This window comes from Oncorhynchus gorbuscha, linkage group LG25 (genome assembly GCF_021184085.1).
Source record: "Oncorhynchus gorbuscha isolate QuinsamMale2020 ecotype Even-year linkage group LG25, OgorEven_v1.0, whole genome shotgun sequence".
NCBI classification, from domain to species: domain Eukaryota; kingdom Metazoa; phylum Chordata; class Actinopteri; order Salmoniformes; family Salmonidae; genus Oncorhynchus; species Oncorhynchus gorbuscha.
The window spans coordinates 32,075,757-32,093,836 of NC_060197.1; the positions used below are offsets into that span (position 1 = coordinate 32,075,757).

At 43.5% G+C, this 18,080-nt stretch overlaps 1 protein-coding gene across 1 annotated transcript in view; it reads right to left on the bottom strand.

Moving 5' to 3' along the window:
- LOC124014229 (phospholipid-transporting ATPase ABCA1-like) overlaps positions 1-18,080 on the bottom strand; it is a 290,281-nt gene that overhangs the window by 211,035 nt on the left and 61,166 nt on the right. The window contains exons 10-11 of the mRNA XM_046329029.1: positions 6,470-6,609; positions 4,251-4,367 (exon numbers count right to left, since the gene is read on the bottom strand). Coding sequence (XP_046184985.1) covers positions 4,251-4,367; positions 6,470-6,609 — 257 coding nt within the window. The remainder of the gene's footprint in view (positions 1-4,250; positions 4,368-6,469; positions 6,610-18,080) is intronic.

Below are 18,080 nucleotides of genomic sequence, written 5' to 3' on the forward strand. Positions count from 1 at the left end.
TGTCATTCAAAAGCATTATAAGGCATAAAAACATAAAAGCCCATATATATATAGCTAGCGATGTGCTCTCTTGGGTAAATAAATTAAACTAGCTCCTTTAGGCTAATCTTTTTGAGTGTGAACTGTATTACTGTATTGTATTATACTGTATTATATGGACTGGAATTACACACATCGTTCAAACCATGATAAAGCAGAAGTGAACCTGCGATTCTGGTGCTGCACATGCGGTCTACAAAGTTACATGTACAGGCTAGAGAGTTTGATCAAATATTTGAAAACAATAGTGCATGTTTGTATAATTAGCAGGCTGACGCATCTATACCTTTCACAATATTTCCTCTAATGTTATTAACCTACACCCTCTTTCTCTCTCTATTGTTGCTTCACTCCTTCCTTGCTTTTACCAGTTCAATTAAATACGTTTTGTTGTCCTTATCTTCATCATTCTAATGACATCCTTGAATAATATAGGAATAAAATTAGATGCAGAAGGCTTTTACTTCTCTTCAGGAAGATTGAATGGTTATGGGTATGAATAAATATATGTTATAGCCATCGTGCATTCGCTCTTCTTTCAAACTACCCATGAGTTCAATTGGCTTCTGTGTTTAACATTTAGCAAAAAAGAGCTTGTTTACATTTACATTTAAGTCATTTAGCAGACGCTCTTATCCAGAGCGACTTACAAATTGGTGCATTCACCTTATGACATCCAGTGGGACAGTCACTTAACAATAGTGCATCTAAAACTTAGGGGGGGTGGGGTGAGAGGGATTACTTAACCTATCCTAGGTATTCCTTAAAGAGGTGGGGTTTCAGGTGTCTCCGGAAGGTGGTGATTGACTCCGCTGTCCTGGCGTCGTGAGGGAGTTTGTTCCACCATTGGGGGGCCAGGGCAGCGAACAGTTTTGACTGGGCTGAGCGGGAGCTGTACTTCCTCAGTGGTAGGGAGGCGAGCAGGCCAGAGGTGGATGAACGCAGTGCCCTTGTTTGGGTGTAGGGCCTGATCAGAGCCTGGAGGTACTGAGGTGCCGTTCCCCTCACAGCTCCGTAGGCAAGCACCATGGTCTTGTAGCGGATGCGAGCTTCAACTGGAAGCCAGTGGAGAGAACGGAGGAGCGGGGTGACGTGAGAGAACTTGGGAAGGTTGAACACCAGACGGGCTGCGGCGTTCTGGATGAGTTGAAGGGGTTTAATGGCACAGGCAGGGAGCCCAGCCAACAGCGAGTTGCAGTAATCCAGACGGGAGATGACAAGTGCCTGGATTAGGACCTGCGCCGCTTCCTGTGTGAGGCAGGGTCGTACTCTGCGGATGTTGTAGAGCATGAACCTACAGGAACGGGCCACCGCCTTGATGTTAGTTGAGAACGACAGGGTGTTGTCCAGGATCACGCCAAGGTTCTTGGCGCTCTGGGAGGAGGACACAATGGAGTTGTCAACCGTGATGGCGAGATCATGGAACGGGCAGTCCTTCCCCGGGAGGAAGAGCAGCTCCGTCTTGCCGAGGTTCAGCTTGAGGTGGTGATCCGTCATCCACACTGATATGTCTGCCAGACATGCAGAGATGCGATTCGCCACCTGGTCATCAGAAGGGGAAAGGAGAAGATTAATTGTGTGTCGTCTGCATAGCAATGATAAGAGAGACCATGTGAGGTTATGACAGAGCCAAGTGACTTGGTGTATAGCGAGAATAGGAGAGGGCCAAGAACAGAGCCCTGGGGGACACCAGTGGTGAGAGCGCGTGGTGAGGAGACAGATTCTCGCCACGCCACCTGGTAGGAGCGACCTGTCAGGTAGGACGCAATCCAAGCGTGGGCCGCGCCGGAGATGCCCAACTCGGAGAGGGTGGAGAGGAGGATCTGATGGTTCACAGTATCGAAGGCAGCCGATAGATCTAGAAGGATGAGAGCAGAGGAGAGAGAGTTAGCTTTAGCAGTGCGGAGCGCCTCCGTGATACAGAGGAGAGCAGTCTCAGTTGAATGACTAGTCTTGAAACCTGACTGATTTGGATCAAGAAGGTCATTCAGAGAGAGATAGCGGGAGAGCTGGCCAAGGACAGCACGTTCAAGAGTTTTGGAGAGAAAAGAAAGAAGGGATACTGGTCTGTAATTGTTGACATCGGAGGGATCGAGTGTAGGTTTTTTCAGAAGGGGTGCAACTCTCGCTCTCTTGAAGACGGAAGGGACGTAGCCAACGGTCAGGGATGAGTTGATGAGCGAGGTGAGGTAAGGGAGAAGGTCTCCGGAAATGGTCTGGAGAAGAGAGGAGGGGATAGGGTCAAGCGGGCAGGTTGTTGGGCGGCCGGCCGTCACAAGACGCAAGATTTCATCTGGAGAGAGAGGGGAGAAAGAGGTCAGAGCACAGGGTAGGGCAGTGTGAGCAGAACCAGCAGTGTCGTTTGACTTAGCAAACGAGGATCGGATGTGTCCCTCTTTGAATAGTATATTGGTATAAGAAATGCTAAAAATATAATGTCCAGCAAGCTATTCTAGTCTAGCTTTTCCTGCATGGGACTCCAAGAGCTAAGGAGCATCCTCTACAGGATCGGTGTCCCCCCCGTGGGACGGTTGAGCTAACATAGGCTAACGTTATTAGCATGAGGTTGTAACTAACAAGAACATTTCCCAGGACATAGCCATATGTGATATGGGCAGAAAGCTTAAATTCTTATTAATCTAACTGCACTGTACAATTTACAGTAGCTATTACAGTGAAGGAAAACCATGCTATTGTTTGAGGAGAGTGCACAGTTATGAACATTAAAATGTATTAATTAACCAATTAGGCACATTGGGGCAGTCTTGATACAGCATTTTGACCAGAAATGCAATGGTTCATTGAATCAGTCTAAAACGTTGCACATACACTGCTGCCATCTAGTGGCCAAAATCTAAATTGTGCCTAACCTGGAATATTACATTTGGAATATTACATTCTCTTGCGTTTCAAAGATGATGGTACAAAAAATACAAAAAACATGTTTTTTTCTTTGTATTACCTTTTACCAGATCTAATGTGTTATATTCTCCTACATTAATTTCACATTTCCACAAACTTCAAAGTGTTTCCTTTCAAATGGCAACAAGAATATGCATATCCTTGCTTCAGGTCCTGAGCTACACGCAGTTAGATTTGGGTATGTCATTTTAGGAGAAAATTGAAAAAAAGGGTCCGATCCTTAAGAGGTTGAGAGGCCAGCTGAGCACAGGTGTGTGCGTATTGCGCAAGAGACAGTAGCTATAAGTTAGGAGCATATTATGCACAAGCCATCATTAATTAGCTAAATATAGGGCTAATACTGCATTGGATGTATTACGTGAAAGAGGTAGGCTAAGATGTCTATATATAGGGCTATATATCAATTTAGAACAGGATTATCTATTTTGGATGCAATTTGATTAGAGTTGATGGAAAGAGAGAAAGACGGCAGGGGAGTGCTTGATAGCTGTTTTAAAACTGCAGCTGCAGTTTAAAAAATGATCATCTGTAAAATTAAAAACAAGGTGACCCCTGAAAGCCAGATGGAGATGGGTAAATTAGACGAGCATTCAGTCTTTATATTACTGTAGCATAGGCTATGCTGCAGCAAATGTAGGCCTCCTTGTCACAAGAAAAAAAGCTACCATAATGAGATGATAGGTCTACATGCATTGTGAACTGTTCTACATACTGAGATAGACTGTCTGTCCCCACACTGAGTGTTGATTCATCATGCAGAGGCCAACGAGAAGCGAGATTTAGACATTGCATATAATTTAACAGTTCCCTTTCACGCCATGCTGTTTATATAAATAATTTATTATAATTTACCGGTTTCTCGCAGTTATCTATCCCGGGAAAAGGGAGTGGTTGTAGGCTGTAAATCCCGGGAAATCTCAGTGTTTCCCACCCTTCAACCCTAGTATACTCCCACACCGTTCTGTTGTTGGGCTATGTCCACACCACCCCAACACAGAAAAACTGATTTTTAACATACTTAATTACAATTTTTTGGAAGGAAACTATTTAACTCATATTGTAATTAATTGCATGTAATTAATTGCAGTTCATATTTCATAGAAATCTGGAAACACTGGACAGTTACTTTAAAATTAGACATAGTCACCATAGATAAGACACTGTGACACTGATGCATGTATGACAAGTCACTCGGCCTTGTCTAACATCGGATACATGTAAACCAGCTCTCCGGTGCAGTACAGTACATCAAATATCCGTGTTTCTATTGAAGGAGTCATAAGTCTTACCCGCAGTGTAGTGACTTGGCGGCCATTTTGAAAGTAGTCCCAAACAAGATGTCCGAAATCCTCCCAAGCATTCGCCAGCTCTTTTATCATGGCCAATGCATTGAATGTGCTATTTGCCTTAAACAAGATAGAGAGATGTACAGTATGGTGATTAAAAAATAGAAAATGCCATATCTGTTTGTCCTCCAATTGACGGAATTCCCACTGTGCTATCTAATTTATTTTGTAGCCAGTCCGACCTTGAGAACATACTGCTTCTTCGTACTTTCACCTAACCCCCAGGAGACTCATCTGATTCATATACCCCCCATTGTGACTAATGTAAACAGGGTTATTTAATCCCGAGCACTGAGATGTAAACAATCGGCCTGTGCCGAGTGTAAAGACGGTGCCCCTATGCCAAGACCGAGCCGGTCACTGTGAAGTTGGTGGATCCGCTAGAAGTCATTATCTCACTGGATATTCTCCACATCCAATTCCCTACAGCTTCTCGACATTTGTTTGTTTTGTTTATGCCGTTGTCAAAATGATGTTAATATCGGAAGAAACTTCATGAAAAATACATATTTTCCATCTCCCCCGAGTGTGTTCTCCATCTCCTCTTCCTAGTTGTTTTTTTGGAGACGGGTTCATAGCGTATATCATCACGTTTTTATTTACCAGCTAATGTAAATGCCAACTGATTTGTGGAGTGAAAATATGGAAATAGATACAATGGCAAAAGTTTTAATTGTACAAGCTACTTACATAGACACCCAAGTAATGTCACTTAACAGGTTTGTACATTTTAGGAAATATTAGGGAGTAAGTGTACTACATGAAAGTAAATGACACTGATAAAGTGTAAAGAATAAACATTCATGACACTGATATGAGTGTAAACGTCCATGACACTGATACGAGTGTAAACATCCATGACATTGATACGAGTGTAAACATCTATGACACTGAAATGAGTGTAAATGTCCATGATACTGATACAGTATGAGTGTAAACGTCCATGACACTGATATGAGTGTAAACGTCCATGCCATAGAAATTAGTACATATGTCCATGACACTGATTTGAGTGTAAACGTCCATGACACTGATATGAGTGTACACGTCCATGCCATAGAAATTAGTACATATGTCCATGACACTGATTTGAGTGTAAACGTCCATGACACTGATATGAGTGTAAACGTCCATGCCACTGAAATAAGTATAAATGTCCATGACACTAATATGAGTGTAAACATCCATGACACCGACATGATTGTAAACGTCCATGACACTGATACAGTGTGAGTGTAAACGTCCATGACACTGATACGAGTGTAAACGTCAATGACACTGAAACGAGTGTAAACGTCCATGACACTGATATGAATATAAACGTCCATGACACTGATACAGTATGAGTGTAAACGTCCATGCCACTGAAATGAGTGTAATCATCCATGACACTGCTACGAGTGTAAACGTCCATGACACTGATACAAGTGTAAACGTACATGACACTGATGTTTACATTCATGTCAGTGTCATGGACGTTTACTCTCATTTCAGTGTCATGTATGTGTACACACATATCAGTATCATGGATGTTTACTATTGTATCAGTGTCATGGACGTTTACACTAATTTCAGTGTCATGGACGTTTACATTCATGTCGGTGTCATGAACGTTTACATTCATGTCAGTGTCATGGACGTTTACTCTCATTTCAGTGTCATGGACGTTTACACTCGTATCAGTATCATAGATGTTTACTCTTGTATCAGTGTCATGGATGTTTACACTCGTATCAGTGTCATGGACGTTTACTCTTGTATCAGTGTCATGGACGTTTACACTCGTATCAGTGTCATGGACGTTTACACTCGTATCAGTGTGATGGACATTTACACTCCATGACACTGATTTGAGTGTAAACGTCCATGACACTGATATGAGTGTAAACGTCCATGACAGTGATACAAGAGTAAACGTCCATGATACTGATACGAGTGTAAACGTCCATGACACTGATATGAGTGTAAACATCCATGACACTGATATGAGTGTAAACGTCCATGACACTGATATGAGTGTTGCAGACATCAGTTTACTTTCAGTTCTCTTCACTGACTTCTATTCAAATTGACTCTAGCAGACATATTTCACTTTTATGTTTTTTTTGCTGGTCCAGCGCCTGAACCGATGTGCATACAATATGAGTTTCTCTTCTACTTACCTCTTTGACCATTAGTCGAGTGGCAGGTGTGTCAGGGGTGTAGAGGACCTTCCCTTGGATTAGGGGCCGAAACATACTCCAGACAACATGTAGGCCAGGAGTTCCCTCAATAGTATCAATCAATATTTTGCAGAAGGCACCTGGTGAGAGAGAATACACCTGCTAATAACTTCAAAATGGAAAAATGCAATCTGTCTGAACGAGTACATGGGCCAAACTACTCAATACAACACAAAGATAAATGAATGATATCTTGACAATAACAAACATCAAAAACATTTTATATTGGCATCACATTTTATCCATCTGTTACCATCAAGATTACCATCAAAATGCAAGTTTGTTCATCTGTTGTGTTTCAGGGTTAGAAGCCTAAAATTAAATATCCATCCCAAATGGCACCCTATTCCCTATAGTGGACTACTTCTGACCAAAGCCCTATTGAAAAGTATTGCACTATATAGGGAATAGGGTGCCATTTGGGACCTAGTTTAGAGAAAGGACAATCTGAATGCTGAATATAATGGATGAACCACAGAGTACAATTACAAGGATCGCCAGAAATCTGCTGGCAATCACAGCAAACCAGTACGTCACTGCTGAGATAATAAACAGTCATTTTAATAATAGAAGTAGCAGGCGATATGACACAATCGGTCAAGTTTTAACTTTTCACTATGCAGAGGATTTAATGTAATTACCACACTTCAAAGAACCCAAACGACTCCATTAATGTGTACCTAATAACACAATGTCTGGGGAGAGAGGAATGGAGCAAGACATTTGTACGGTAGTCTAGCTGAATACATAGGAGGTGGGGAGTGCTCAACTCGGAGGGAGAAAACAAGTCAATATGCTCAGCTGCAGCGGGATCATTATTAATTTATCCAATCTGCCAATGTGAATACTGCTAGGTCGGTTGGAGAGCTTTGTAGGTTATGCAGAGACATAGATCTAAGGGAACAGCACAGTGACAGGTGCTGCAACCTTCATTTGTCTGTGTTTCTCTAGGGGTGTGCGGATGAGTCTGTCTGTCTTGCTCAGCATCTCTGTGTATCTGCCTGTCTGTCTGCCAGCCTGGCTGTCCTTCTCTGACGGTGGTCTGTCCGTCCATCTGTCCTAAGTGTAACTGCGTCTTTGTCTAACGGTCTGTCCTGCTCTATGTTTCTGTCCGTCCGTCTGTCTGGGCTCAGGTGTGTATGTCTACACTTGGCTCGTCAGCTCGACACAAAAGACTGTTCCAACTCCTCTACCACAGTGCTCTCTTCACAGCTGGCTACCTATCACGCCGTCAAAGATTTTAGTGGCCATTTGCAGTGCAGGATGTGCGATAAACGTTTGCCTTTTGCCTTGCGGCAATCCCTACTCAGGTGCTCCGGGGAGACTCTGTCAAGAGCTAATGGCCGCCCTCACTGCAGCCAGCTGTTTCCCCCGACCACACAGATGTCATTTCCTAAAATCACATTGCTTAGACAGGAAGTACACAGGGACACATGGCTTGTAGCTTTCCGTCCAATAAATATTGACATCAGGATGAATCTCTTCCGCCCATTCTTATCCGTACGAATATTTATCTCCCCCAAAACTGTGACTCACCGTCGTATTCTGACCAAAGGTTCCGATTTATCACACAACGGTGAGGAACTGAATCCATATTTTACACAGGGAGCTGCAGCCAAGTAATTGCTTAGAGCGTTTAGGCAGCCCCTCATCTTACCTAGCAAATTTAATCAATTTGAGTTGTACCCTGGAGAGTGGATCAACTCGGCACAGCGCAGAAACAAGACAACTCACACACACACACACAGTCAGTCACACAACTACCTAACTGGGCTAACACACACATCACTCATTCAGACTTCACCGCTTCTCTTGCCCGCAACAAACATCTCTTGCGTCCAACATTGAAATAGAACTCTCTAGAATATGTGTCATTCAAGCAGGAATTTCTCTTATGTGAAAGACAGACAATTCCTTTTGTCACTCACACATAACACGCACACACGCACGCACGCACACGCACGCACACGCACGCACACACACACACACACACACACACACACACACACACACACACACACACACACACACACACACACACACACACACACACACACACACACACACACACACACACACACACACACACACACACACACACACACACACACACACACACACACACACACACACAATGCTCCACTGCCACTATACTGCAACTACAATATCAATCAAATCAATATTTTACAATCATGCCAGTTCACAGAAAGAGCCTCCCTGTACAAAACTACACCAATAAAAATACAACAGCTAAATTACTGTGTCATTCTGTATTATATAGGCTTTCAAAATCACACATGTCAATGGCCTACACACATTTTCTTCTACGAATGAATAGATATGTGATTCTCCAGCACATTGGTGGTTGTAAACGATTGATCGAAAGGGCTAATCTCATTGTGGGAGAATCTTTTAAACAAAAATACTGTTTACTGCCAAGGAAAGAAATGTATTACACTGTTATTTGCCTTAATGATGCTATTGGATGGTGCCGAATGCCATCATTAATTAATTTGGGAGGGATAACAAAATTGAGTATTTACCAAATGTCTTTTCTAGCCTTTATTGTTTCTATTTTAATATTCCTCAGAGTGCACTTGGAAGCCTTGCAAATGTTTATTCCATACCCATTTACTTTACATAACAATAAAAAGAGGCAAGAAAAGCTATTAGCATGCCGGCAGAGGTGTTTGCGCTCATTTCAAATGGCTGCTGCATTGTTTTACTAATTTGTAGTGGCACCAGCACACAAATCCACTTTAGAGTGTAACTTTATTCCTGGGAAGAGTCAAGCTTATTAAAATCGTTCATTTTTTTCTGTGGATCCTCAAACGAATAGGCAATTAATGGAATTGGATTGTGCAGCCCCTAATTAGTATAACTCCAAAGACATCACACTTGAGAAATTGCGATCTGTGGTAAGCAGAGGGACAAACATTTGTGTAATGAGGAACTCAGCAATGTAAATAAATAGCTTGATTTGATGGGTCAGGTTCTAGACTCCATTTTTTTTGGTTTGGGGGGGGGGGGTTCTGTTGAATATTGAAAACATAGGATCTATTTGCAGTGAAGCCGCTCAACATCTACATCACATTAGTCATCTTACAGACTCCCACCAGAGTGACCCACAGAAGCAACTAAGGTCAACGTCCTGCACAAGGGCAAATTGACAGATCTCCCACAAGGTCAAAAACGGGGTCCCGAACCAGCGACCCATCAGCCACCGGCCCAAGCTCACAACCGCCAGGCCACCAGCCTTCCAATATCCCCCTCCCAACAGTTCTCCAAGAGTTGCTCCTCAAACCACCCCCCCCCACCCCCAAATATACATATATTTTAATAATTCCATTCCGCACCCCCAATACCCCTCATACAACTCATACTCCCTGTAGCATGTAATCGTTACATCAAAAATCACTTCCCAACTTGTTTGTATTCTGTACGGCACAGCTGTCAACATCCTCGTCCTCAAATGAAACTGGTAAACTTTTCTATTCATGCTATTTTTATTCCTCCGCCAGTTTTGATTCTTTATATTGGGAAGACAGACATCTTCCCTACCTCCTCCCGCTGACCACTGGCCTCCTCCATTTTTGGGGTAATGCTGTAATCAATTGGTTGTAATCTTGGATTGAGCAGACCTTTCCATACAATTCTGATAACTCCATGAAAGACATAACTCTACCATTCCAATTTACAATATAATTTACAAACAAAACACCCTTTTCAAACAGCTTTTCCATAAATACAGTTATTTTATCAACCAGCACATTTGAGTTCAGCCATAATATTTGTTGTACTATTTGTTCTCTTTTCAGGGGGATGAAATTGAAAATTTAGCTAGCTTAGGTGCGCTTTATTTGTCTTGTTTAGCATCCCAGAAAAAGCTAAATATTTTTTGCTCATATGATTTGAAAAACGAATAATCAGTAGTCGGCAGCGCCATAAGTAAGTGAGTAAACTGAGATATGACTAAGGTGTTAATTAGTGTAATTGTTCCATAAAAGGACTGGTATTTACCTCTCCAAGGTTACAGGATCTTGTCTATTTTTGCAAGTTGTCTAATGAAATTCATTGTGGAGAGCTCATTTATATATTATGTGATATGAATACCAAGTATATCTACTTCACCATCAGCCTATTTTATAGGTAAACTACAGGGTAATGTAAAAGCTGTATTTTTTAAGATCTAATACATAATATTGTACACTTATGTTAATTACGTTTTAGTCCAGAGAGTCCAGCAAAGTTATGTACACCTTCAATGAGACATTGCAGGGATCTATCTTGTGGACTTAATATAAAACTTGAGTCATCGGCATACACCTTTGTTTTTAAGCCTTGTATTTTTAATCCTCTAATGTTATTTGATCTGATTTTAATAGTTAGCATTTTGATGGCCTTAACGAATAGATATGGTGACAGCGGACAACCTTGGTACACTCCTCTTGACACTTCAAAACTCTCTGAGGAGTAAACGCTATTTACTATTTTAGACTTGGGGTTGAGATACGTTACTTTTACCCATTTTATAAGAGAATCACAGAAATTTTTTAAATCACGGCATTTATAAATAAAACCCAACCTTACTTTATCAAAGGCCTTTTCCGCTATAAATACCAGGTCTGGCTTCTTAGATGTTTCATATTGTTCTATTATTCATAGTAGTTGTCGTATACTCTCTCCAATGTATCGTCTATGTAAAAAACCTGTCTGATCAGGATGAACAATACCTTGTAAAACCTGTTTAATTCTGAGTGCTATCCATTTCGCTAGTATTTTTGCATTACAGCATTGAAGTATAAGAGGCCTCCAGTTTTTTTGATAGACTGGATCTTTATATTTGCCATCTGGATCTGTCAGGACCCGGTACGAACCCGGGTCTCTGGAGTGAGAAACAGTCACTAAACCAACTGAGCCACGAATAGTCAGCAGAACCCAGAAGATGAGGCAGACACAGCAGTACTTGAGACGGTGTATTTAATGAAGTAAAAAGTGAAGTTCTTCAGGAAAACATGTAACTCCACAACCTCAAAAGACAAAAAGGCAAATCCACAAGGTGGAAGGCACAGCACAAAAAGCCTCAAAAGATACTCAAAAACAAACAAACAAGAACAAAAAACAGAACTCCACAAGAGAGTCCACCGGGATCAACAAGAGCTCACAGAGTACTAGGGCTGGGTGCTAACATACAAACACAGAGCAAAGAACTGAGTAAAACAAAGGGTTTAAATACAATCAAGGGAAACGAGGCACAGGTGCAAATAATAATGGGGATCAAGGGAAAACAAAAGGTCAAAAGGCACAATGGGGGCATCTAGTGACCAAAAACTGGAACAACCCTGGCCAAATCCTGACAGGATCTTGTTAATAATAGTGAAATCAGACCTTCCTGCCAGACTGGCAGACTACCATTTCTATAATAGTAGAGTATTTAAAACAAGCTAACAATGGAGCTTTGAGTATATCAAAAAAGGCTTGATATACTGTATCTCTACCGGTATGCCATAAAGCCCTGGGGTTTTTCCAGACCAAAAGGATTTAATAGCCTCAAGAATTTATTCCTCTGTAATTTGGCATTTGCACTAATCTTTCTGTACACTTGTTCATTTTAATTTTTTGGGGAGAGAATTCCTTACAGTAATTGTCATTCAGAGGGTGAGAATGAGACAGAAAAGAGAACATCTGCTTAAAATATTTAGCTTCCTCTTTAAAATATAATTTAGAGAATCATAGATGACATCTTTAGTAACGAGTTTCTTCAAATTATTTTTGGTAGTGTTCTTGTGTTGAAGAATTTTTCTCCATATTCCATCCAGTTTGTAATAGACTACATTAGACCGTTCTTGAATCTTGAATCACTTCTTTTTGTTTTCCTTTAGCTTATTTTGGATCTCTGTAGTTGTAACATGTACGCTGGGAACCGGGAAGCAAGTACAGGGAGTGGATTTAATAATAAATAACACAAGGAAATAAACTAGGAACATGAGTAGCGTATAGACATGAAACACCGAAACAGAAACAATAACGACTAGGGAAAGAACCAAAGGGAGTGACATACACTGCTCAAAAAAATAAAGGGAACACTTCAACAACACAATGTAACTCCAAGTCATTCACACTTCTGTGAAATCAAACTGTCCACTTAGGAAGCAACACTGATTGACAATAAATTTCACATGCTGTTGTGCAAATGGAATAGACAACAGGTGGAAATTATAGGCAATTAGCAAGACCGAATAAATGAGTGGTTCTGCAGGTGGTGACCACAGACCACTTCTCAGTTCCTATGCTTCCTGACTGATGTTTTGGTCACTTTGAATGCTGGCGGTGCTTTCACTCTAGTGGTAGCATTTGACAGAGTCTCCAACCCACACAAATGGCTCAGGTAGTGCAGCTCATCCAGGATGGTACATCAATGCGAGCTGTGGCAAGAAGGTTTGCTGTGTCTGTCGGCGTAGTGTCCAGAGCATGGAGGCGCTACCAGGAGACAGGCCAGTACATCAGGAGATGTGGAGGAGGCTGTAGCAGGGCAACAACCCAGCAGCAGGACCGCTACCTCCGCCTTTGTGCAAGGAGGAGCAGGAGGAGCACTGCCAGAGCCCTGCAAAATGACCTCCAGCAGGGCACAAATATGCATGTGTCTGCTCAAACGGTCAGAAATAGACTCAATGGGGGTGGTATGAGGGCCCGGCGTCCACAGGTGGAGGTTGAGCTTACAGCCCAACACTGTGCAGGACGTTTGGCATTTGCCAGAAAACACCAAGATTGGCAAATTCGCTACTGGTGCCCTGTGCTCTTCACAGATGAAAGCAGGTTCACACTGAGCACATATGACAGACGTGACAGAGTCTGGAGACACCGTGGAGAACGTTCTGCCGCCTGCAACATCCTCCAGCATGACCGGTTTGGTGGTGGGTCAGTCATGGTGTGGGGTGGCATTTCTTTGGGGGGCCGCACAGCCCTCCATGTGCTCGCCTGAGGTAGCCTGACTGCCATTAGGTACAGAGATGAGATCCTCAGACCCCTTGTGAGACCATATGCTGGTGCGGTTAGCCCTGGGTTCCTCCTAATGCAAGACAATGCTAGACCTCATGTGGCTGGAGTGTGTCAGCAGTTCCTGCAAGAGGAAGACATTGATGCTATGGACTGGACCGCCCGTTCCCCAGACCTGAATCCAATTGAGCACATCTGGGACATCATGTCTCGCTCCATCCACCAACGCTACGTTGCACCACAGACTGTCCAGGAGTTGGCGGATGCTTTAGTCCAGGTCTGGGAGGAGATCCCTCAGGAGACCATCCGCCACCTCATCAGGAGCTTGCCCAGGTGTTGTAGGGAGGTCATACAGGCACGTGGAGGCCACACACACTACTGAGCCTCATTTTGACTTGTTTTAAGGACATTACATCAAAGTTGGATCAGCCTGTAGGGTGGTTTTCCACTTTAATTTTGAGTGTGACTCCAAATCCAAACCATGGGTTGATAAATTTGATTTCCATTGATCATTTTTGTGTGATTTTGTTGTCAGCACATTTAGCTATGTAAAGAAAAAAGTATTTAATAAGAATATTTAATTCATTCAGATCTAGGATGTGTTATTTTAGTGTTCCCTTTATTTTTTTGAGCGGTGTATATAGGGAAGGTAATCTGGCAGGTGATGGAGTCCAGGAGAGTCTGATGAGGCGCTGGTGCAAGTAACGATTGTGACAGGTGTGTGTAATAGCGCACAGAGAGGGAGTATACGTGACAGTATCCCCTCACTGATGCGTGGATCCGGCCGCAGGACACTGACCAGAGGGACGATCCCAGGAACCAGGAGCGGGCCAGTTGCCTCTGCTGAGGCGTGGGAACCCGTCGAGCCAGCTGAGGCATGGGAGCCCGACGAGCCAGCTGAGGCAGGTGATGGAGTCCAGGTGAATCTGATGAGGCGCTGGTGCGCGTAACAATGTTGACAGGTGTGTGTAATAATGATCAGTCTGGTGACCTCAAGCGCTGTATACATGACAGTAGTATCGTTTTTTATTGCTAAATACCTGTACTATTAGTTTACGTATTTCCCTTGTTCGTCTTTTCTCTTTAGACAGAAACTGCTTTTTTATTATTGATGAATTTTGAATTGAATGACCTCTGACTCTCTGGGTTTTTAGTTTGGCATCTTCTGACCTTAAAAAAACTTTAACTCTCTGAATAAATCAATAAACAGAACAGTCAAGGGCTCTACTGCATTTTAAAGCATGACCGTTTGTCGGGAAAACAGAAACCCAAGAAACGGGCTACATTTTTATGCATGTCAACATCAGAAGCCTCCTCCCTAAGTTTGTTTTACTCACTGCTTTAGCACACTCTGCTAACCCTGATGTCCTTGCCGTGTCTGAATCCTGGCTCAGGAAGGCCACCAAAAATTCAGAGACTTCCATACCCAACTATAACATCTTCCGTCAAGATAGAACTGCCAAAGGGGGCGGAGTCGCAGTCTACTGCAGAGATAGCCTGCAAAGTAATGTCATACTTTCCAGGTCCATACCCAAACAGTTTGAACAACTAATTTTGAAAATTACTCTCTCCAGAAATAAGTCTCTCACTGTTGCCGCCTGCTACCGACCACCCTCAGCTCCCAGCTGTGCCCTGGACACCATTTGTGAATTGATCGCCCCCCATCTAGCTTCAGAGTTTGTTAGGTGACCTAAACTGGGATATGCTTAACACCCCGGCAGTCCTACAATCTAAGCTAGATGCCCTCAATCTCACTCAAATCATCAAGGAACCCACCAGGTACAACCCTAACTCTGTAAACAAGGGCACCCTCATAGACGTCATCCTGACCAACTGGCCCTCCAAATACACCTCCGCTGTCTTCAACCAGGATCTCAGCGACCACTGCCTCATTGCCTGTATCCGCCACGGAGCCGCAGTCAAACGACCACCCCTCATCACTGTCAAACACTCCCTAAAACACTTCTGTGAGCAGGCCTTTCTAATCGACCTGGCCCGGGTATCCTGGAAGGACATTGACCTCATCCCGTCAGTTGAGGATGCCTGGTCATTCTTTAAAAGTAACTTCCTCACCATTTTAGATAAGCATGCTCCGTTCAAAAATGCAGAACCAAGAACAGATACAGCCCTTGGTTCACTCCAGACCTGACTGCCCTCGACCAGCACAAAAACATCCTGTGGCGGACTGCAATAGCATCGAATAGCCCCCGTGATATGCAACTGTTCAGGGAAGTCAGGAACCAATACACGCAGTCAGTCAGGAAAACTAAGGCCAGCTTCTTCAGGCAGAAGTTTGCATCCTGTAGCTCCAACTCCAAAAGTTCTGGGACACTGTGAAGTCCATGGAGAACAAGAGCACCTCCTCCCAGCTGCCCACTGCACTGAGGCTAGGTAACACGGTCTCCACCGATAAATCCATGATTATCGAAAACTTCAATAAGCACTTCTCAACGGCTGGCCATGCCTTCCGCCTGGCTACTCCAACCTCGGCCAACAGCTCTGCCCCCCGCAGCTCCTCGCCCAAGCCTCTCCAGGTTCTCCTTTACCCAAATCCAGATAGCAGATGTTCTGAAAGAGCTGCAAAACCTGGACCCGTACAAATCAGCTGGGCTTGACAATCTGGACCCTCTATTTCTGAAACTATCTGCCGCCATTGTCGCAACCCCTATTACCAGCCTGTTCAACCTCTCTTTCATATCGTCTGAGATCCCCAAGGATTGAAAGCTGCCGCAGTCATCCCCCTCTTCAAAGGGGAGACACCCTGGACCCAAACTGTTATAGACCTATATCCATCCTGCCCTGTCTATCTAAGGTCTTCGAAAGCCAAGTCAACAAACAGGTCACTGACCATCTCGAATCCCACCGTACCTTCTCCGCTGTGCAATCTGGTTTCCGAGCCGGTCACGGGTGCACCTCAGCTACACTCAAGGTACTAAACGATATCATAACCGCCATCGATAAAAGACAGTACTGTGCAGCCATCTTCATCGACCTCGCCAAGGCTTTCGACTATGTCAATCACCATATTCTTATCGGCAGACTCAATAGCCTCGGTTTTTCGGATGACTGCCTTGCCTGGTTCACCAATTACTTTGCAGACAGAGTTCAGTGTGTCAAATCGGAGGGCATGCTGTCCAGTCCTCTGGCAGTCTCTGTGGGGGTGCCACAGGGTTCAATTCTCGGGCCGACTCTTTTCTCTGTATATATCAATGATGTTGCTCTTGCTGCGGGCGATTCCCTGATCCACCTCTACGCAGACGACACCATTCTATATACTTTTGGCCCGTCATTGGACACTGTGCTATCTAACCTCGAAACGAGCTTCAATGCCATACAGCACTCCTTCCGTGGCCTCCAACTGCTCTTAAACTCGAGTAAAACCAAATGCATGCTTTTCAACCGATCGCTGCCTGCACCCGCATGCCCGACTAGCATCACCACCCTGGATGTTTCCGACCTTGAATATGTGGACACCTATAAGTACCTAGGTGTCTGGTTAGACTGCAAACTCTCCTTCCAGACTCACATCAAACATCTCCAATCGAAAATCAAATCAAGAGTCTGCTTTCTATTCCGCAGCAAAGCCTCCTTCACTCATGCCGCCAAGCTTACCCTAGTAAAACTGACTATCCTACCGATCCTCGACTTCGGCGATGTCATCTACAAAATGGCTTCCAACACTCTACTCAGCAAACTGGATGCAGTCTATCACAGTGCCATCCGTTTTGTCACTAATGCACCTTATACCACCCACCACTGCGACTTGTATGCTCTAGTCGGCTGGCCCTCACTACATATTCGTCGCCAGACCCACTGGCTCCAGGTCATCTACAAGTCCATGCTAGGTAAAGCTCCGCCTTATCTCAGTTCACTGGTCACGATGGCAACACCCATCCGCAGCACGCGCTCCAGCAGGTGTATCTCACTGATCATCCCTAAAGTCAACACCTCATTTGGCCGCCTTTCGTTCCAGTACTCTGCTGCCTGTGACTGGAACGAACTGCAAAAATCGCTGAAGTTGGAGACTTTTATCTCCCTCACCAACTTCAAACATCAGCTATCCGAGCAGCTAACCGATCGCTGCAGCTGTACATAGTCTATTGGTAAATAACCCATCCATTTTCACCTACCTCATCCCCATACTGTTTTTATACTGTTTTTATTTATTTACTTTTCTGCTCTTTTGCACACCAATATCTCTACCTGTACATGACCATCTGATCATTTATCACTCCAGTGTTAATCTGCAAAATTGTATTATTCGCCTACCTCCTCATGCCTTTTGCACACATTGTATATAGACTGCCCATTTTTTTCCTACTGTGTTATTGACTTGTTAATTGTTTACTCCATGTGTAACTCTGTGTTGTCTGTTCACACTGCTATGCTTTATTTTGGCCAGGTCACAGTTGCAAATGAGAACTTGTTCTCAACTAGCCTACCTGGTTAAATAAAGGTGAAATAAAATAAAAATAAAATAAAAATATTTATTTCATGTTGTTGGGATTAGCAACCATATGTGTATGCCCAGCAGGTAACTGTTGTACTAAATGGA